The 21,533-nt window shown below is 50.3% G+C and overlaps 9 protein-coding genes across 9 annotated transcripts; 3 read left to right on the forward strand and 6 right to left on the reverse strand.

Annotated features, from left to right (window-relative positions):
- Positions 1–85: 85 nt before the first annotated feature.
- N7446_013270 (uncharacterized protein) lies at positions 86–1,687 on the reverse strand (the record flags this gene model as incomplete). The annotated part of the gene is made up of 1 exon (XM_058522011.1): positions 86–1,687. One exon carries the CDS (start codon positions 1,685–1,687, stop codon positions 86–88), a length of 1,602 nt encoding a protein of 533 aa, XP_058365488.1.
- Positions 1,688–2,301: 614 nt separating this feature from the next.
- On the forward strand, positions 2,302–4,277 carry N7446_013271 (uncharacterized protein; the record flags this gene model as incomplete). The annotated part of the gene is made up of 5 exons (XM_058522012.1): positions 2,302–2,524; positions 2,666–3,144; positions 3,213–3,433; positions 3,492–3,864; positions 3,990–4,277. 5 exons carry the CDS (start codon positions 2,302–2,304, stop codon positions 4,275–4,277), a joined length of 1,584 nt encoding a protein of 527 aa, XP_058365489.1.
- A 341-nt stretch (positions 4,278–4,618) lies between these two features.
- Positions 4,619–6,868, forward strand: N7446_013272 (DUF2264 domain-containing protein; the record flags this gene model as incomplete). The annotated part of the gene is made up of 2 exons (XM_058522013.1): positions 4,619–5,402; positions 5,523–6,868. The coding sequence occupies 2 exons, from the start codon at positions 4,619–4,621 to the stop codon at positions 6,866–6,868; spliced, it is 2,130 nt and encodes a 709-aa protein (XP_058365490.1).
- Positions 6,869–7,846: 978 nt separating this feature from the next.
- N7446_013273 (uncharacterized protein) lies at positions 7,847–9,442 on the reverse strand (the record flags this gene model as incomplete). Its single annotated transcript, XM_058522014.1, has 1 exon — positions 7,847–9,442. One exon carries the CDS (start codon positions 9,440–9,442, stop codon positions 7,847–7,849), a length of 1,596 nt encoding a protein of 531 aa, XP_058365491.1.
- A 287-nt stretch (positions 9,443–9,729) lies between these two features.
- Positions 9,730–11,568, forward strand: N7446_013274 (flavin monoamine oxidase family protein; the record flags this gene model as incomplete). The annotated part of the gene is made up of 2 exons (XM_058522015.1): positions 9,730–10,202; positions 10,286–11,568. Exons 1-2 carry the CDS (start codon positions 9,893–9,895, stop codon positions 11,566–11,568), a joined length of 1,593 nt encoding a protein of 530 aa, XP_058365492.1. The 5' UTR covers positions 9,730–9,892.
- Positions 11,569–13,694: 2,126 nt separating this feature from the next.
- Positions 13,695–15,065, reverse strand: N7446_013275 (uncharacterized protein; the record flags this gene model as incomplete). Its single annotated transcript, XM_058522016.1, has 1 exon — positions 13,695–15,065. One exon carries the CDS (start codon positions 15,063–15,065, stop codon positions 13,695–13,697), a length of 1,371 nt encoding a protein of 456 aa, XP_058365493.1.
- A 398-nt stretch (positions 15,066–15,463) lies between these two features.
- On the reverse strand, positions 15,464–16,658 carry N7446_013276 (Gfo/Idh/MocA family protein; the record flags this gene model as incomplete). The annotated part of the gene is made up of 2 exons (XM_058522017.1): positions 15,464–16,524; positions 16,622–16,658. The coding sequence occupies 2 exons, from the start codon at positions 16,656–16,658 to the stop codon at positions 15,464–15,466; spliced, it is 1,098 nt and encodes a 365-aa protein (XP_058365494.1).
- Positions 16,659–17,858: 1,200 nt separating this feature from the next.
- On the reverse strand, positions 17,859–19,762 carry N7446_013277 (GMC family oxidoreductase; the record flags this gene model as incomplete). The annotated part of the gene is made up of 3 exons (XM_058522018.1): positions 17,859–18,073; positions 18,132–19,349; positions 19,417–19,762. 3 exons carry the CDS (start codon positions 19,760–19,762, stop codon positions 17,859–17,861), a joined length of 1,779 nt encoding a protein of 592 aa, XP_058365495.1.
- Positions 19,763–20,305: 543 nt separating this feature from the next.
- On the reverse strand, positions 20,306–21,259 carry N7446_013278 (alpha/beta fold hydrolase; the record flags this gene model as incomplete). The annotated part of the gene is made up of 1 exon (XM_058522019.1): positions 20,306–21,259. One exon carries the CDS (start codon positions 21,257–21,259, stop codon positions 20,306–20,308), a length of 954 nt encoding a protein of 317 aa, XP_058365496.1.
- Positions 21,260–21,533: the final 274 nt, after the last annotated feature.

Below are 21,533 nucleotides of genomic sequence, written 5' to 3' on the forward strand. Positions count from 1 at the left end.
TAAATAGTATATATCTCCGTCCACCCTGGGCCGGTACTATGTAATATCTAATTATGTGCCTGTTTCTTAGCAATACTGCACGGTTCTACACTAAGCCCATCCGCATCAGCTCGTTTCCAAATCTCACCAAGTAGTAATCACCATACACCAGGCCATGATTCGCATACCGCCTCCTCGCATTCTCATTGTTGTTAGCCGTCCCATGCTTAAGGATCGCATCGAACCGCTCGCCCTGCACAAGGTCTTCCACAGCCAGACCTTCTTTCAACTCCCCGCCACAGACAACCCGAAACCGTGCAGTCTCCCTCGCCAGTGAATAGTCCAGCGTGCCTCTCATCAAATCCACCGCTGCGTCAAAAAACCTCGCTGCAAGCATCTTTTCTCTCTCCGCAATCAGCGCCTGCGATAGCACGAGCAACCCATTCGCTGCGATGGCTGCCGCGCTGGAATCCCGCACCACCTCCTCGCCCTCACTCTCCATCGGGGCATCAAAGTCCCATGGTGGGGAAGTGTACTGCGACTTCCCACCTCCAGGACCCCGCGCAACAGGGTGCGTCTCCAACCTATGGAGAAAATATTCTGCCGTCCCGCACGCCACATTCAGGAACTCCCTGTCCCCGGTCCATGAGTACGTCTGTGCATACCCTAGTATTGCCCACGCCTGACCGCGAGCCCAGGTGGACCCGTCCCCGTACCCCTGCGCTGTCATACGACGCTTGATGGCGCCATTCTTTGGGTCGATACATGTGACGTGGTTGGTTGAGTATAGCTGGCCATTATACCTTCCGAGCGTGGGTTGTGGGAGAGGGGGCTCCGGACGCAGGTGGGTGCGTATCAAAGTGCGGGCATGGGCGACGGCCATCTCCGCGAGTTGTCTGGAGGAACTATGGGCGGCGGCATAGAAGAGTAGGTCAAGATTGCACAAGGAGTCGATGATTACGATAAGATTGGTACTCATATCCGTGATCCGCGTGTCCTTCCTGATCAATAGATCCCAGCTGCGGATAGCTTTTGCGGAGGCAACGTACCTCGTTGCCAGGCTGTTGGCCGCCCGGACAATAGATGCCAGGCTGCGGGAGTTGCCAAAGAGCTCCCAATCCTTGCGCAGAGCAGGCATGACAATGAAGCCTATATCGTGTGTGTCCGTCCTGGTGGCCATGTCGTGCAACGGCTCCGACCATTTTTCGCACATGGCGCGGAGCTGGTCTCGTCTCTCCTGTGGCGATGAACCAAGGAAGCATACAGCGGACTTGGGATAGCGGACTGTTCGTTCAAGCAGCTCGTACAAGGTCCCGGGGAAGAAGCCACAGGTCCAGAAGTCTGCCTCACGGAGATGGTAGACGCTTGGCTTCTCGCCATGCTGAGGATTCTGGGGCACGTATTCGGGAAATACGCGAGGGAATTTCATCGCACGTTCCTCGGGTGTCGCCCCAGCGCTAGGGAGAGACTCAAATGCGACCCGCCAGACCTTCGCCATAATGTTCTCGACAAAGAGCTCTGCAAGATGCTTCCTTAAACTTGAGGAATCCACATCTAGATGAGGGGCTTCGGTGGTTTCACCGACAGAAGTGACCTTATTGGATAAGGCTGCGTGAGGTGAAGGGGTTGATATTGAGAATAACGCCTTGGAAGCCTCTTGACGGGACATCAGCCCATCGGGGTTTGTGATTGTTGCTGTAACAGGCATCCTTGCGCAATCTGTTTTCCGAGAAAGGAACTTTGGGGGTAACTCCTGCCAACGGAATCTAAATAGAAATGCCGCTGGCGCGTCGATGTCAGTGCTAGGTCCACGGCTTTTATGGAATCCACAAATGCGATTGTCAGTCCCGCCGCTGTACATTAACCGACGTTCAATAGCCTTAGGTAAAGCCCAATGCTCCACGCTGTGCTTGTACCATGTCATTCCTGACGCCAATCATCCGACAAAGGCCACTAATGCAGCACGACTGTCTGCCTTCTATGACGTTGTTTTGGAGCCCTAGGCCCCTTTGGGGGGTAAAATCCTCCGGCATAGAGCTGGATCCCCCGAAGTCCGCGGCTTTTCCCCCGAGGCACTAAGCAGCGAAAACCCCACGCATGTCTTTCTGCACAACTGACCCTGCGATTGGACGCCTTTGTCGGCCACGAAATTGTCTTCAAACGTCAAACTCGTATCCTTTCCTTTACCCCGAATGCTGGCGTCTATATAGATGTTGTAGCGTCCAGGTCGAGGTCTAGCAGTGACCCATTTTTGTCTGACCACAGTTATTCTTTCCTTTGGACCTGAACATAGCCTCAGAAAGAATACGACTCTAGCATAATATGGCCAATGGAAACGGGGTGGCCCCGCCACCTACCGCCGACGAGCCCTCCGACACAGAAAAAGCCCCTGTCGTGAGCTCCTCGACCAAGCGGCCAGCAGCTCCCTCACTGTGGAAGGCATGGAAATATATCTTCGATTGGTACCCAAGCCACTATTCAGATGAGGAGCGCAGGCTTCTGCGCAAGCTGGACTGCTTCATTATGCCGCTGTGCTGTCTAATGTGTGAGTATTCCCCTTTTAACCATCCCGAACAAAGCGGGCCATGAAAGAGAATGCATGGATTCAGCGAATGAAAGATCATCCATCTTCGGTCAGAAGAAGTATTAGAGAAGATAACCACATACTAACGCTGACGATATCTAGTTTTCATCAAATGGCTTGATCAAGGCAACACCAATAACGCCTATGTTTCGGGCATGAAGGAGGAGCTCCACCTGAACGGGAACCAGTATTCCCTGTTCGGGACATTCTATAATATAGGATATCTCCTCTTTGAGATCCCATCCATGATGCTGATCTCTCGGCCGAGCCTGTCCCGCTACTATCCACCGACCATGGAGCTTCTCTGGGGAATTGTGACCTTTTGCCAGGCACGCATGCGCAACGAGCACGATATCTTTGGTATCCGGTTTCTGCTGGGTGTGCTCGAGACCCCGGCGTCTTCGGGCAGCATCTACATTCTGACCTCATGGTACCGCGCCGACGAGGTTTTTAAAAGAGCGGGAGTGTGGTACGTGAGTAGCAATGCCGGCTCAATGTTCGGAGGATATCTGCAAGCTGCCGCGTACACCAATCTGAATGGTGTCTTGGGTATGGACGGCTGGCGCTGGTTGTTCATCATAGTGGGTACTCGATGGCTCCCTTTTCTGACGACAAAATAGTGATGAGGAACTTACGTGTTGCCACACAGGACGGTATCATTAGCGTTCCAATTGCAATTGCTGGGTTCTTCCTTTTCCCCGGCATCCCGCAAAGCCCCCGAGTCTGGTGGCTCACCGAGCGGGACCAGCAACTTGCACGCGCCCGAATGGGCGATGATGGCGTCAAGGAGAGCACGAAGATAGGAAAGCGCATGCTCAAGCGCGTGTTTACGCACTGGCATTTCTACATCGCTATCACAACTTACATCTGGTAAGCCCCTAAGCGTAGTGTTTTGCGGGGCCGAACTGACTCTTGAGGTAACCTTTAGCTTTCAGTGTACCAGCTATGTTGCCGGGCAAATGGCCCTGTGGCTGAAATATGAGGCGGAACAACACGGCACTTACACCATCCCGGAGATCAACACAATCCCAACTGGTGTACAGGGAGTCGCTATAGTGACCGGCATCCTTTCGACCTCTCTTTGCATGGTCTACCCGATCTGGACCACCTTTACGTTCGCAACCGCAGTTCTTCTCTTTTGCAATGTCGTTCTTCTTGTGTGGGACATTCCAGTGGGGCTTCATTTCACGGCCTACTATCTTTTGGGAATGACATCTTGCATTACTCCAATCCTGTTTCCTTGGGTTAACATGATCATGAAGGACGACGCCGAAGCTAGAGCCTTCACGACGGGAGCGATGGTGAGTTCAGAATTTTCTTTCTTTTTTCTCTTGTTTCTTTTCTTTGCTACTTTTCCTTGGGCCCTAAGATTTCTCCGGAGTTAGCAGAGTTGGCACTAACCTCAGTTTATTCACATAATTTACAGATGACCTGCGGTTGGATCTTCTTCTCCTTCTACCCAATCACGGCCTTCCCCGTTCTCGAGGCGCCCAAGTGGCGCAAGGGCTTTACCGTCAACACAGTTTTGACTGTCGTTTACTGGTGCCTGTTTATGTTGGGACAGTACCTGTGGACGCGAGAGCTGAAGCGACGCCAAAGCCAGGAGGTTGTCGATGGAGACATGGTTGAGACAGAGAAGGAGGCCGAACTGGGCGCGTCAAGCAACCATGTGGAAACCACAACCAAGGATGAGATTAAGGTAGAGAGAGTGTGAACAGAGGAAGTAAATGAAGTTAATGCGGCAAGGTTGAGAAATGTGGCTTGAACGGTTGATGAGTGTTCTAGTAAACTTTTATCCTCAATCGTCATCAATTCCTGGAGTACTGTTAATTCGTCGCTCTAGTTGTTTTTGAGCCGCGTAAATTGAGAGTAGAACATGAAGAATACAATCACCCGAATTGCATTACATTGTCCCGAAGACCGAGAGCAGACTTGGCACCAAATGGACTATAAGTGCCCGGAGACGCCAACCTGCCTTGAAACCTCTAATTTCCCTACGAATATCTAACTCTCGATCTAGCCCCTGCACTTGGAAGACTAGGCAGAACTTCAAACATGGCCGCACTCCCAGGCTTCACGGACAACCCATTTCAGACCCGCTTTGACCTCGTACAGGCAAGCGCCGCCCTGCTAAAGCCGCTGGAGCAGCACAAGTCCCCCCAAAAGGCCTTTATCAAACTCTCCACAGGCACCGCGGCAGGGTTTGATGAGGTCTCCGCCCAACTCGAGGGCTTTGCACGGCCGCTCTGGGCCATCGCGAGCCTCCTTGCTCCCGCAAGTAATGCAGATAGCCTTGGCCTTGACGTGGACTCATGGGTCTGCGGCTTACGAGCTGGCACAAACCCAGCATCTTCGGAGTACTGGGGTGATCTGGGCGACTTCGACCAGCGCATGGTGGAAATGGAGAGCATCGCGTATGCGCTGCTGATGGCCCCTGCAGCATTTTTGTCTGGGATGGACGGGATGGCCCGGGAAAATCTAGAAAGGTGGTTGCGCCAAATAAATGGACGGAAAATGCCCGAGAACAACTGGCGCTGGTTTCGCGTGTTGGTCAATCTGGCGCTGGGGTCCCAGGATGAGGATGTTGTGGCCCAGGACTTGAACATGCTGGACTCGTTCGATATTGGTGAGGGATGGAGTAGCGATGGGCTCTGGGGTAACGAGAGGAAACAGGCCGATTATTACTCGGGAAGCTTCGCAATCCAGTTTGCACGGATGCTATATGTGAGGTGTATGGAGGATAGGGGCTTGGCTTCCGAAGACCAGAGTAGAGTTGAGAGGTATAAACTGGAGGCACGACAGTTTGCGTCGGGGTTCTGGAGGTATTTTGATGTGGATGGTATGTCGGCCTATAAAACATTCTCATCTCCCCACTATCTACATATTTGCCGGCGGATTCTCTACACCTGAATCCGAGGCGTATATTTCCAGAACATAGTACTGACTTTGCGACTTCTAGGAAGTGCCATCCCGTTTGGGCGGAGCCTGACGTACCGGTTCGCGTTCGCGGCATTCTGGTCCGCAGTCGCCATCGCCGGGGTACAGCTTGACGCACCACTCAACAATATCGGCGTGGTCAAGGGTCTCCTCCTCCGCCATCTACGCTGGTGGAGTAAGCAGCCTGGCATCTTCAACACTGATGGTACCATCAATATCGGCTATACCTATCCAAACATGTTCCTCAGCGAGAACTACAATTCACCACAGTCCGTATACTGGTGTTTGAAATCATTCATCATCCTTTGTCTACCTGAGAGCCACTCTTTCTGGACAGCAAAAGAGTTACCGCACCCACTTGCTGCCCGCCTTTTGCCTGCCCAGCCGCTACTCGACGAAGTCAAACTTCTCTGGCCGCCCCGACATATTCTATGCAGCGGACGCAGCCACCACTTTCTGCTCTCATCGGGCCAAGGAACCACGAAGGCCCACCGCGCCAGAGAGGCAAAGTACGGCAAGATGGCGTACTCGTCCTTCTTTGGATTCAGCGTCCCCAGTGGCACACTGCTGGAGCAGATGGCTCCGGACAGCACGCTGACTGTCAGTTTCGATGACGGCGACGCATGGATTGTGCGTGCAAATCCGTTCAATGTACGGCATCGGCAGATCTCGATCCTCACTTCCGAAGCGGCTGCTGGGATGGGAACGGTAGCGAGAACAATGCCGGCTCTTGTTAGTACCTGGAGACCCAAGAAGGCAATTGAATTCGAGGTCCAAACTACCCTGATTCCCGCATTGGAACTGTGGTCAGGATGGCACTTCCGTATACACAGGGTGAGGTGGTCACCAGCAGCCATCGTACCTGGACCCATCAGATTAGTTGATGCAGGCTTTGCGGCTTCTGGTGCGACAAGAACGGGCCTGTTGTGTCCAGAGAGAGATTTGGAGAGGCTGTTGGATCAGGATGCTGCTGCGGTGGAAGCATGGGGGAAAGACGAGCAGACGTGCTTGATCCTCTCCGATGGTAGCGCTAGTGGTGTTGTCAATCTACAAAGGGATTTGATGTTTGTGCCGTGTTCAGGTGGTGGCAGGCTTGCGACCGAAAGTCCGGCATTACTGCTGCGAGCAGATGCAAATACTAATTTAATCATGCAAAGAACCTTGATACCTGCGATTCAGCACACACTGGTCGCGGAGGCCGAGAGCAAATCTGCGGCGGAGATGTGGTTAGCGACGGGAATATTCGCATTTTCGAAGACATCGTGTATTGACGTGACGGAGGGTCGGAAATTGTGGTTAAAAAGACCAAAAATCCAGGTGACAGCAAGGCCAGGGGAAGAAGATGAGATCCGAGTTATGCTATACTAAGATTGGGTGCTTTTCGTGTTGTTAAAAAAAGCAACAAAAATTGTTGAAATAAGGGGTACGATAATACTAGGGAAGCACTAGGGAAGCATATACGTCAAGACGTTGAGATTGTTTAAGTCTGATTTCTCTCTTATTGAGAGTGAGACCCTATATAAAAATGAGAGAGAAACTTCCCCTGATCTATACTCTTCATGGAAGGATCTACGCTGACTGATTCATGTCTGATATATCTGGTATAAACCTTCTATTCATGCATAGATCTCAACAATCTCCTCATGGAATATCTCAAGCCAGAATCAAAGTACCATTTAGGTACTTATCACCCTAGCTTAAGTAGATTTACGAGGGACATCTATTATCTTTATCACCGCTTCTTACCCAGTTCTCACCTCTATTACCTCGGTCTCCAGAATTCTCACCTATATCACCCACACTCACCCTAAGACAATTTTTTTCGCTATTTTCATTTTCAAGGCACCTCAACAATCGGCCGCGTAGAGTAACAGGCTTGAAGAGGAAAAAAAAAGCCAAAAACATACAACAGTAAGGATTCGCTAGTGGTCACCCACCTAACTACTAACTTACCGGCGTGTGGCTTAAGTACGGCTGAGCGGACGGGAAGCCCTGTTCTCCACACCCTGTGGTCGTATGTACTTGACTTTGCATTATAACTTATAATATAGAGAATAATGAATTGGTGGTAAACAACGCTCCAGATCCAAATAGAGATTCCAATGAGCAGTTGTGCGAGCATTCACGCCACGGCTCATCACCCCCCAAGGGAAATAGAACATAGGTCTTCCCTTGGGCGCAAGTCCCGATGAACGCCTCCAGGAAGGAAAACACTCTGATTAATTAGACATAGGTATTGACAGACATGCATATAAGCAGCTAACGTAAACAGAGGATATAGAAAGGGGATATAAGCAAGAAAGAGTCTCAACAACAAGCACCAATGACGGAAACCCAGATATCCAACTAGGCGGGACCATCACGGATCCGGAGGAAAGTCTCATATTGCTTCCGAGTGAGCTGGCGACACCTCTTGCCCCAGTAGATCATAGGAATAGTAGTCATAATAAAGAAGAAGCTCAGCACACCGATCGCAACAAAGACCTGGGCCAAGGTCTGCACATCCATCCAGTACCCAGCGGAGAAAGTGAAGATACAGCCAATGGTGTTATTAATAACAGACACCCCGACCATACCTTCCAAAACCATGTCCGGATACGCGTCCATAAGATACGCCATGCTGAGATCACCCGCACAGCCCCAGCCAAAGCCGATGAATCCCAGTCCGACGTACGGCCACGGCCAGTTCCAGCCTTTGTCTGAACCGATACCAAACAACATGAGACCCGTCGGGCCGATGAACGCCACTGGCAGGAGAAGCCAAAGACGCATTTCAGCCTCGAAGATACCGTTGTTGCGTTTGGCCATCCAGAGCACGAAGAAGTCACTGAACCATCCGCCGTAGATACAGCCCAGGAGCGCGCCGATTAGGGTCGGCACGTTCATGATGCCCACAGCGGCGTCTGTGTAGAACCAGGGTGCTTCGTACCAATTGTCCTCTTCGACGGTGAGGTAGAAGGTCAACCAGGCATCCTGGGCGCCCCACTGCAGTCCCGAGTAGATGACTGCCGGGAAGGAGAAGACGCGCAGTGTATGAAGCAGACGACGGCAGTATTGCTTGAAACCAGTGCCGACCAAGGTTGGCGAGGGTGTGATCAGGGCGATGCGCTGGAAATACGTTTTCCCTTTCTGCTGACCGCATTCCTCGTCGAGTACAGTAGAGGCTGTGGCCTGTACTTTGGCGATTTCTTTTTCTTTTCCGTCCAGCGGAAGGTCAGTTGGCTCGCCCGGGGTAGTTGGCGGCGCATCATGTCCTTGGATAGGGTTCTTCCGATCGAAGGATGTCTCCTCCAACCCGAAGTAGAACAAGACTAGCAAAAAGCCCGAGATAATCACAGCGAGCCAACCGACCCATCGCCAGCCAAGCGCTTGGCTGTCAACAATGAAGCCGGCAACCAAGGGACCAGTAAAAGTACCAATACTGGTCGCCAGGACGTACAAGCCGAGCACGAGACCTCTCCGGTGCTGAAAGAACAGATCGGAGAGCGACAACTGGGCCAGCGCTTCGGCGCATGACTCGGCTGCACCGACGAACAGCTGACTTCCGATATTATCCCCGGATGATTGCACCCGGGCCAACCAGATCGAGCCAACGATCGTCGACAGCAGACAAATCATGTACGAGATGCGTCTCCCATACAGGAAAGGTGCAGGGCCAAGTAACAAGGTGGTGTACCCAATACCCACAAACAAGACCCCGGCAGCAACGTTGATTTGGTCCCAGCTGATCCCCAGTTGGGCGTTCATGCCGTTGCCAGCCGTCCCCGCATCGTTCGAGGTGGCCGCAGTAAACGCGACAATCAACAGGACCAGGAACGCATGCCAGTACCGTCTCCATGTGCTCCAATTCAGTGGGTCGTCCGGTGAGTTGGTCGGCGTGGGAATCAGTGTGATCTCACCGTTGGCGGTGGAGATGCGTTCAGTCCCGTTGAGAACTTCCATGTCTAGGCGACCAGAGCGAACTCTGATCCAGAATCTGGGCCAGGAGCAGTCATGCACGCATTTTAATATATTTATGTTGGTCAAACAAGAAGAAAAGAAAGTGAAGAAATTGGGCTGATAAGAAATTTGATGTGGAGCGAAGATAAGAGGGCTAAGCAATGCGTAGACCTATGGAACCGACTAGCTTCATTTCTGCATCCAACCAGCCAACAGCCCTATATCTACATATCTACACTTCTACACTTCTACACTATATTTACATCTCCCAATATCTCCTTATGTCGGTACTTATGCCGATAAGCGCATATTCAAGGCCCGGCTGGACGTGCCTGTTTCAGCTTACTCCCTTGGCGTATTTCAGCCCCCTTATATCTCCCGACTTCACTCCCCCAATCTTATTCTCGGACCTCAACATCCTTGTGTACTCTCCTAAATTTTCTTTAAAGCCGAATGTCAACTTGTCAGCTCAGAATGGCCCAATCTTTCCACATCGCTTCTCCGCTGTCGGGCAGTAGTCCCATAAAACCAAGTAATTGTGGCTCCGACCTGGTTGCACCTTTCGCAACTCTGCAGGAGTCGAAAACATGTGCAGCGAGGTCGGAGCGCAAGAAGGTGATTGTGGTAGGTGCAGGAATCTCTGGTCTGCGCGCCGCCGCCGTTCTGCACCGTCACGGCTGTGAAGTCGTGGTGCTCGAGGCGCGCGATCGCATTGGTGGAAGAATCTTGACCAGCAGAACAGGTGACCGTGTTCGAGACATCGGTACGATCGCGACTGTTCACAACAAATTCGCCCAGATAGAAGAAAAGAAAGGGACGGAATGTACTGACTGGGTTTACACATAGGTGCCGCGTGGATGCACGAAACGTCCCAGAACAGTCTGGTGAAGCTGATCCCTCAGCTGAATATTCCTTATTACTATGACGATGGCCTTCCGTTGTATTTCACCCGGGAAGGCCGAGCTGGATCCCAGTTCAAAGCTAAGAAAGTCGCCGACGAGTTCGCCGACTACTGCGAGTGGTTTTACGAAACAAACCCCGAGGCTGAGGACCGTCCGGTCCATGAGTTTGCGAAAGAGTTTGTGCTGCAGCACAAGCTCATTACCGAGGATGAGCGCGACTGGGCGCCGCAGGCTGTCCGCGAGGTGGAATTGTGGATTGGAACCAGTACCGACCAAGCCTCGGCCAAACATCTGTCTTATTTTATTACAGAGCGCAATTTGTATATGAAAGGTGGCTATGATCGGATCGTGGACTGGACTGCCGAGCCTCTTCGCAAAGATCCGAACATCATCCGACTCAACCACCATGTCGAGAACGTCGCGTGGAGTGAATCGGGCGATGAGCCAGCTCGCATCCGGTACAAGGATGCTGTTGGGAATGTCGGCTTCGTTGAGGGTGATGCAGTGGTGATGACTAGCCCACTGGGTGTCTACCACCATAACCTCATCTCCTTCAACCCGCCCTTGCCGAGTGACATCCAAGAGGGCATGTCCAGGTTCAGCTACGGCGCCCTGGGCAAAGTGTTTTTCGAATTCGTCGATGTCTTCTGGTCCAAGGATAACGACCAGTTCGTCTTCTATCCCTCTCCACCAGACGAGTCGGAGGTGTCGTCCGGCTCCTCCGTGCAATCCAGCACGAGCATGAACTCCATCGGGGAGAAAGACAATATCCTCAACTACGCCACCGTGACAATCAACCTGTGGATTATGACAGGCGGCAAGGAGCTGTGTGTGCAGATTGCGGAGCCTCTGACACAGCGCATCGAAGCCATGCAGGATCTGAAGGAGATCTATTTGTTTTTTGAACCGCTGTTCAAGCTGTTCCGCACGGAGCCTTATAAGGCTCTGCCCCGTCTGGTCAATGTTGAAACTACACATTGGACCCAGGACCCGTTGGCTGGGTTTGGGAGTTACTCGGCTGACAAGGTTGGGGATGATCCGCAGCTGCTTATCAATGCGTTTGAGAATCATAAGGGTAGTCGTTTGCAGTTCGCTGGTGAACATTGTACTCTTGTTGCTAATGGCTGTGTTCATGGTGCTTTCAAGACGGGTGAAACCGCTGCTACCAATTTGCTTCGGAGCCTTGGTATTCCGTTTAATGATGATGAGGTCGCTGAGTTGAAGTGAGTGCTTTCCATCCCTGGGGACTTGGATTGGGCATTTGGGCCCTAGAGGTTCAGCTACAGTGGCTATTTAGATACATTTAGTACTAAGTCAGTAGTACTCTTGGCATATTTCGGCATAATTTCATATCAATTCTATGAATTACATTTCGGAGATGCCTTCCTTCTGGGTAATTAGGAAGTGGAAAACACGCACAGAGCCACTGTTGGGCATTACTGGTATAGATCTGCCTAATGCTCCACCTTCGCTATTCAGCTATCCTGAAGGTGTGAGTTTCACCGATAAGTCCCTCAAATGGAGCCAGCGGAAATGAAGTGGAAATCCCGAGTCCCCGAAACGGTTGGTTTTGAGTTCGTCCTCCGTCATAGTTCCTCTATGATCAGACCCAGTCACGCAGAATGCTGAAATATTGCTCCACCACTATACTTTATCAACTGAAATATGACTCAAATTCAATTAGACTAACATATACCAAATAATGTAGCGAAACAGACGGAAAATACAGTATTGCTGGGAAGAACTACGGGTCGAGCCGAAGTGGAGTGCAACGCTTGTGGAAGCTTGGCTTTGGCAACTTGGATGCTTGCTTGCTCCCTTCGGAAGTATCTTCGAAAGCATTCATTTGAGGCCTTCTAGGAATGGCTCCCCATCGCTGGTATGATCAACATGGTACAGACAAACAATGCAGGTGTAAGCACTAAAGCAGCAAACAACAGCCCCTAGGGAGGCTAAGACCCTGTGGGGGCCGAGAGAAGAAGACTCTGACATTGGAGGTTATGCAACTTAGATCAATATGAGCGCTTGAAGAATTCAAAGCTGTATCCGTCTTGAGTACATTTCGAGTTTCAAAAGTGACATTTACCTTTATTGCCATGTTAATCCATCAATCCTGCTGGTGATGATCGACATATAGTATTCCGAAGATAGAAAAATGCCAAGTTCACTGCGCCCGGTCATCAATAGCTCAGGCCTGAGCAAGATGAGGCTGACTGTTTCTTCAAATTCCCAAATAGGGGGCTTTCCTGACTTGTAAATGTTGTCCCCGGCCTGGGAACAGTAGATGCATTGAGTCATTCCAATTCCACAAACAAGCCCACATACTTCACCCCGAGTCGGAGTCAACTGGTCTCCCAGAGTCAAGATGGCCAACTGCACCTGGCAAGATGGCCGAATCTTCGCCGATCCACTTGCACCATGCGGACCGCTGAATACCACCAACCCCGTGGCAGCTTGCTGCGCTGTCGGGGACGTCTGTCTTTCAGATAGTATCTGCCACACCACCAAATCGCTCGCGGGTGGAACCAGTTTTTTATACAGCTGCTTGTTCCAATGGAGGAAATTACACAGATCCCAGATACGCGAGTATCTGTCCTAATCGTTGTGGTATGCCGAACACGCAGAATCACCCGAAGATATAAGCTAGTATGTGGCTAACCACTTTCTTTGTATACAGGAAACGATAGACTACCTGATATAAGATACCTCAGTGATTCAACGTGGGTATGTTGCGGCACCGACTCAGATGGGAATCGAGACTGCGAACATCCAACAGATGAGAAATTCGGCGCGGCGGATAAATTGGCGCTCGTTACTTTTTGGACGGCTGGAGTATCGACGCCTACTTCGACTATTGTGTCTTCGACTGCGTTGGGTACATCAAGTGCATCGGGTATGCCTACACAGACCGCTGAGCCTGTATCGTCTTTGGATGGTGGGTTATCTACAGGGGCGAAGGCTGGGATCGGGGTTGGGGTTGGGGTTGGGGCTGTTGCTGTGGTAGTGATTGCGGTGTTTTTTGTCCTGAGAAGGAGGAAGCATGCGCGGATGGCGAATGTTGAGTGTGAGAATCATCAGTCGGCGCCTTTGAATGGCTTACCCCAGGAATTGCCCCCTTCTGAATTGCCTGGGGGGAATAAGGCTTCTCGTTCGCGGATTGAGCTACAGTAATATGATAGACGAAGGGGAGATGTATTCTTGTCAATTCAGGAGGATATAGACCTTGTGTGCACCTGTTTTACTTACATATTCCTTAATGCTGACATAAATATTAATCACCTGCTTCTCCTCATTCATTGAACCAGATACTAGACGATACCTGAAATGCATTATATATATTTTTATAGAAGTGACTAGGGTGGCATCGCAACATGAAGATGTGTCTCAACCAAATCAAACAAAGTGCCCTCAAAACCAGACTCTCGTGAAGACCTGACAAGCTTCACGAATTCCTGAAGCCGCGAGGCACTTGAGCTTTGGACAGCGAACGAGGCCAAACGTTCCAAGAGATCTTCTCCAGGACCTTCTATCTCGAACATGGCCATTGTCAACGGGAATACTACCGGTAGAGCGGTAGTTTCCTTAGCCGACGATTTGGCAAAGAATGCCAACTCGGCAAAGATGTTATTTGCCAATTTTTGCGCTCCGGCATGTTCAACTCCGAGCGGATGCCGCAGCCGGTGAATGAGCAATAAAGCTGCTAGGCGATAGACATTTGCCTGCGTCACCATTGCGAGAACCGCATGCTGGCCGTAATTGTCGAAAATATGAGCGGGCGTTTTGGGCCGCCAATATTGAAGTGCTTCCTCGATATTATCCAGTCGATCATAAATTGCAGAGTGTGATTCGGATCCAGCCTCAAAAACATTCCTCTTCAAAGTGTGGCTGCACTCGCAGATATCGTAGAGGTGAGGCAGAAGAGTTGCGCACAGACCAGCATAGCGGTCAACAATTATGCGCCGTTGGGGATGAAGCCGTATAATAGGGATTTCACGATGGATCAGGCACTCCACCGTGTCGATCAGAATAGGAGTCATAGTTATTGTGTCCATAATGGGGAATTGTATCAATCGTGGGACCCATTTTTTCGTGGACATGAGCGCGCTCCGGACGATTGAGTGGGCCGTATTCGAATATGGTGCTGTGAGCACGTTGAACACGTACATAGTCTGGCCCAGAAAAAGCGCGCATGCCGCGTCGTAATCGTGTGAGATCTTTACACTTCGCAATCGTTGCAATCCTATTGCTGCTTTGCACATATCGGGCTCGCCGCGACGCATGACAAGTGATCTCTGGTAGCTTGTCATCAGGCCCAGAAAGGCCAAGTAGCCTTCTGTCAGGGTGGGGGCCGAAAGACATAACATGGCATAGACGGTCTTTTGAGACTCGGGAATGAAGCTGGAGCCCAGCATGAAAGGTAGATGGATGACTGAGAACTGTTCCACATCCAGCACGGTGCGCAACGCGTCTGATGTGGTTTGGAGGTTGAGGGTCGAGGCGAGCAATTTTTCCGGTGCTATCACCACGGCACCTGTAGATTCGGGTGTCCATGATGCTTCATTTACATTGGTTAGTGAGGTCGACATCGACCGTCGGCTGGACACGGTAGATGAGGCATGGCTGTCGCTCGCCACGGACTCGACGCTGGAGACCTGCGCTCCCCCACAGGGGTCTTCGGAGAGAGGCGCCGGCTCACGCGCTTGTTGCGACGCAAGATGGAGCATGGTAACTTTAGGCGAATGCATCTGGTGCACGCTGGGTTATCAGCCGCAATGGCGCATTTCTCCTTACTCGAGCGGCAGCGGTCGCAGGCCTTCACCACCATGGTCTCAGGACGCTAACCCTTCAAACAGAGTATCCCAGAAGATGCCGACTGTTGTAGATCTGGGGAGAGAAGGTTGAAGAGGGAATAGGTTTTCCCCGCTTTCCCCAGAGTTGACCGAGAGCCGAGTGATCAACGCGTAGACTTTCCACTTTTGGTATAGCTTCTATGTTTGAGACATAGACGGCTATATATGTACTTGGAGATTCGATGAATAGGCTATAGTAATATAATCGTCATAGCTACATATATGACTTTACTTGTTGGCAACTTGAAGAATAGATTATATAGATCGACTAACTATTCACCCGGATAGGTCGTGTTGCCCTGGCGTCGGATCTCGTCCATGATATCCATAATATATATGGTTTCCGCCCATGGCATGACTGTGCTCTGCTTACGGCCCTCAAGAATGTCAAGTGCCGTGTTCTCAGCCTCGTGAACAAAGCCACGTCCCAATGTTGCAAACTCATACTTCTTCCCTTGACAAGCCTCCCTCGGGAAAAACGCACGATCGGGATTTCCTTCTTGCTTCGACCATACAGTAAAGGACTCAGGCGCAGAAGGTGTTCTTCCCTCGATCTCAATATACCCATTGGTGCCATGTATAACAGCAAAGACTTCGCCGGGAGCACCAAGAGCTTTCGTGGTCGAAGTAACAATGCCTTGCTGGCCGGTTGAGGCATACTGCAAGATGGTGCTCGTAGTGATCTCAATCCCTTCTTCATGCGTCTGTGCAGCCAAGATTCGTGGCATTTCCGACTGATCAGGTGTCTTACCACCCAGTGCCATTCGCGCCCAGGTAAGCGAATAGACACCAATATCCAACAAAGACCCCGCACCGAGTGTGAGATCACGGTATCGGGAGGTACTTGGAAGCGAGGCAATATCCACACCCGAGGCAAAATCAGAGAAGACCCGGAAGACATCTCCAATGATCTTTTCTTCGTGGAGCAGTCGCTGGAGTTCGATGAAAATCGGTCGGTGACGAAGCCACATGGCCTCTGCGACGTATACGTTCTTTTCACGAGCAGCTGCAAAAATCTCCCTAGATTGCTTCGCATTCAATGTGAATGATTTCTCGCACAAGACATTCTTACCCGCGGAGATGGCTTGCATGCAATCGCGGAAATGAAGTCCGTGGGGAGTACCAATGTAAACAATGTCCACATTGGCATCGCGATAGACTTCCTCATAAGTGTCATATACCCGTGGGCTTTGTCCTTGGCAGTATATTTTCACGAAGTCTTGACCCCTTTGAGCGTTTGATGTGCCGATGGCTTGGATAACATGTTCCACTTTAGAGTCTTCTCTTTCGAGAAGAAGGTCATCCACGAACCATGAGGATATCATGCCGGTCGCTTGACAGAAAAGTTAGGTTTCAACATATCAACAATGCCCCGAAGAACGCAACCGAGACTGCTTTGGATTCTGAACTTTGAGCAGAGGGAGACTTACTGATAATACCCCAACGAACAGTAGGACGGTTAGGCATGATGGCTAAACTGAGTCTTTTCGCTTAATGAATTGAACAAGTATTTCGTACAGTGAAGACCACAAGACAGATAGGAGAATGTCTTTGAAGCTCTCGTAGTATGCAATAGACGCAGTATAAGTGGGCAGTCATACCGTATGCGACTGAGGATGTTAAATATCGACCTGGTCTCAATACTCGAAGAGGGACGGGTATAGATCGAGCTACTTTGGTGACAACCGCCGGAAACAATGGCCCGATGGCCGTTGTCCTGCTTCTTGTCGAGTAAACTGCATGGCTAGCACAAAAAAAAATCACAATTGACTCTTCTACCGGCAGCTATATGTGATACCCAGGCTTCGCATTACTATATTCTATACTTATACCAAGCGAATATGATATGTTTAAAGACTCAAGTCGTTGTTAGCCTGGGGAAAGCCCAACCCCGCATCCCTCGGGATTCCCCGGGCTTAGCCGGGGATCCCCCTCTCCCCTCTCTCCTGTACTTCCATGCCAAGCTTTAACCAAAGAACGGCCAGCCGATTGTACCTAGAAATACTTCCAAGAAGTATACACCTGTTAGGCCATGTAATCCACATAGCTCAGTATTCCCTCCCGTGGTATCAGTGGCTCAGCCAAAAAAAACCTGTTACCAGAACATCGGCAGTTGAATAGCCGAGAAACCTCGGGAACTAGAATCCGCGTTGTGCTGTATACTGTAGTACATATAGACGTGGAGAATATTCCGAGTTGGAGATGGACATAGCCAGGTAAATTTAGAAACAGGTGGATTGAGCCAATTCCTTAAGCCTACTGGCATGAAAGACGATATCCGTGGACACCTAGGGGGTTATTATTAACCTGGCGTACTCTGGTGTTCATTTTTACCCCTTGTATTTGTGCCAAGTATGAAGAATGCGATGGTGCTTTTAGCCTACATTTTTCTAAAAAGAGATTCAAGCGTGGGACTTTCTCTCGTGCCCAATATGTTTTCACCATAGCTACTACTGATACGCCTCTCGTTTCATTAAATCCCCACAAACAGGATCTCTAGCACAAAGTCCTAAATGTCGCCATAAAAGCCCTTCCTTCTCAAGTCATACATCATAGCAACCGTAAAATATATCTCGAATCCGTATCCGTCTATATGTACACCGGGACAATATCATCGCGATCACGTACCCAAGTCGTTTCCTCGTGTGATGTCTGAACCGTAACCCTCTAGAATATATATCTCTTTTTGATCAGATCTGACGCCATTTCAGCAACAGCGTAGAGGGTACTTGTCAAGTGACCACAGAGCTGGAATGGTAAAACAGAAGCATCAATGACGCGGACGTTCTTGGTTCCGTAGACTTTGAGCTCAGGGCTTACCACACCTCCCTTGTCTCGCGGAAGCATGCTAGCCGTACCAACCGGGTGGAAGTTTGATCGATCTGAAGAAGAGTTAGCTAATCGTCTAGGCTGTGAGCACGATATGGAATAGATACGTACAGTTTGACTTGACCCAACTACGCCATGTAGAGTCTGAGGCATTCTCAGGAACGCGATCTAATCCCGGAGCAAACTCCTCAGCAACAAATTCACTGAGAGGAGCGGTTCCAAATGCCTTGCGAATGAACTTGGCCAATTCGGCTTGCGTATCAAGATCCTGCTCAAACCTAAAATAGTTCGGGTTGATAGCAGCTGGCTTGAAGCTATCGGCAGATTGAATGTGAATACTCCCTCTTGAGAAAGGGAGCAGAGGCCAGTATTCACTGGAGAACGAGTGTCCAATGGGAAGGAAGACTATCTCACCATAGGGAACTCGTGATTTGAAGATCAGGTCGTGCTGGAGTTGAAATGCCTCCAAAACATGGGCTTCTTGAACAGCGCCGTTTGAGGAGTTAGAGACGACCTTTGCGTAATTCTCGAGGCTGGATTTGATAGATGAAGCAATTCCGGAAACACGGTCCCCGTATATTTGCTCAGCTGACGGAAGCGCGGAGAAAGTTGGTCCACCGATCCAGAATCCCTCTCCTGCGTAAGAGAGACCATTGTTTGTTTGATCTTGCAAGTTCTCACCGACTGTGGGAAGATTAACCTTGACAGGAATATTATGCCTGTCCAGGATATCTGGATTTCCGATGCCCGACAGCTCCAGTAGCACAGATGATTTCAAAGCGCCAGCCGACAAGATAACCTCCTTTGAGGCGTATATTACTTCATTCCCATCGGGGCCAGTAACCTCCACCCCAATCGCGACAGCCTGCTCATCAGAGTTGTTGTTGTCCCAGACGATCTTTTTCGCTAGAGTGTTTGAGATAACCTTGAGATTATGGCGGTTTTCAAAAGGCCAAAAGTAAGCTCGAGCAGCATCTTCCCGAATGTTGGCATCTCTGTCGACAGTATTTGGATGTGACGTGAGTCCCACCATATTGCCACCATTAACGTCGCGATTGTAGGGAACACCTAGTTCAGAGAAGGTTTCGTCAAGTATAGGAAGCACACTGCCATTGGTCATCATCTTAGGCCAACCGACCTTCAATGGGCCTCTCTCCCCATGGTAGCCGATATAGTAGTCGGCGCCATCACTAATTTTATCTGAAGTTGGCACCTGAAACCCTTCTGATTTTTTGTAGTATGGGAAGAGGGCCCTCCAATTCCAACCCTTATTTCCAACCTTCTCCCAAAGATCGATTTGAACAGCTTCAGCCCGAGTGTACGACATTCCTGTTGGATGAAGCAAAAATTAGCATAAATAGACGGTGATATCCATAGACATATAGACAAAGCTCACCGTTGATAGTGCTTGTCCCACCAATGGCCTTCCCAGCACGCATAATCTGCTTCTTACCGCCGGCATATGTCTGGTTCTCAGTCAAGTAGGCCCAGTCGATCTTCGTTCCAAAGCTTCGACCGTAGCCTGTCACGTCAGTAACATTAGCATTATTAAAGACTGAATCCCCGGCTTCAATGACAGCCACGGTGTAACCTTTCATCTCTGATAACCTGTTTGCAACAACCAACCCACTTGTGCCTCCGCCAACAATAACAAAGTCGTATCGTGAAGCTGAACCATCTTGGTTCCTCCCTTCCGCTGCACCTAGTAGAAGTATCCCGAAAGCAAGGGTGTACACATGCATTTTGATGAAGATCGTGTGTGGGGGAAAAGAAGAAAGGATCATCCCCTTGCAAAGAGGAGATCTTTTTTAAACAAATACCAACGTGGAAAGTAAACAGAATGCCCGAAGGAGCCAATTATTCAGCTCCCCCAGTGACCCATGACGACCACTGGAATGTGGGCCTCATGCCTCAAGAATGTTCTGTACAATTTATCTTCGCCGGCTACGCTACACATCACGTTGTCTAGGCAATATTTCCTTCTATGTGTAAAGTAAAATGAAGGAAAAAAAGTAAGTTGAGCTGGATTTAAACCGGGCCTCGCTATCTTCCACGTGACCGTTCTCGGTTTGCTCCTTGGAATATCTGGCAGAGGCTTCTTACCTTGGTGGCGCATAATTTCCACTTACTATGCCATTGTTGAGGTCTTATTAACTTTTGGGTGAAGTCATATCCCGCTTTTGTTCGTTACCCATTAGTATAACCCCACATTATATCCACCCCCAAACCTCTACATCCTGCCAAAGCAACCTTGGGAAGTGGACAAAACATAGATTGATCAGTATCTACAGGCTCGCCTCCCAAATAGCAAGAATCTCGCTGGTAATCAATTCTGGCTCGGTAGCCATGACTGCATGTCCACTGTTGGTGGCCTGAACAAAACGGCTATTCCCCGACAAGCGCAACTGCTGCATCTGCAGATCACGATCGAAAATGTCAAGCCGATTTGTGAGAAACTCGTTCATTTCGTCCAAATTCTCTTGACTACCGCTGCCACTTTCTTGGGCTGCCATTACCAGACGTTCAAGGTCGCGACGTGAGTCGCCTCGAATCACGCTGACAGGGCGCATTCCCAGCGGACATGCCTCCAACTGGTGCTTTTCTCTCAACGCGGCAGAGCTTTCAAGCAAGAGCGCCCCCTCTTTCTCAAATGTACGCGCCGTGGTTGGGAGACCTTCATCTATTCGGATACGACCCAGCTCTTCCTGGGTATAGGCATTCTCGTGTAGTAGCCCGATGACATCTAAATAGTCTCGTTCACCACATAGCGCTCGAATGATATGGAACGGAATGCGAAGCTGAGGATGTGTATTTTCCTGGTTGGCGTCGACAAACACCATTCCGGCTATCGCGCCTGCACCTGCGGCGGCGAGAAATTCACGTATGAGGATGCCTCCATAGGAGTGGCCGACCAGGATGTATGGCGGGCTGATATCGGCGGCTTGGAGAGTATGAAGTAGCTCAGTGGCCACGTTGACTGCGCTGCGCGGTGCTTTAGACTCTGGGCTATGTCCATACCCAGCACGATCATAAGCGTAGCTGCGGATACGAGGATCCAACAACCGTTGCACCGCTGCCCAGCAGGCGCCAGTTTCTCCGAGTCCAGCCTCAAAGATGACGACCGGGTGCTTGGGCTGTCTCGGTGCGCCCCTGGTAAATACAAATAATCCCCCTCCGTTGGGTCTCTCGATAATACCCTCTCTTGCCTCACATTGCTCCCAGTTGCTACTGACAGTCATGCTAACGGTACAGATGGTAACTCTGGAATATGGATATTCTGGGGGGAGGGAACTGCGGTCAGCTCCAGATCTTTCGGAGACGTTGGAAGAGCAAAGGTGGTACCACCTTGCGACAAGAACAAATGGTGGTAACACGAGTCTGTGCCATCCCTGTTCCTGTTGGTAACTGCACTCTGTATTGGCCACGTGCTGACTGGCGTTCTCCCCCTCTGTTAGTTTACTGGTGTCGTGTCATACATGGGAGAGCCAGTCTTACATGTAAATAGAGGGATCA

The sequence above is a fragment of the Penicillium canescens genome (assembly GCF_028828765.1).
Source record: "Penicillium canescens strain IBT 15451 chromosome Unknown utg000011l_segment0_segment0, whole genome shotgun sequence".
Lineage (NCBI taxonomy): Eukaryota > Fungi > Ascomycota > Eurotiomycetes > Eurotiales > Aspergillaceae > Penicillium > Penicillium canescens.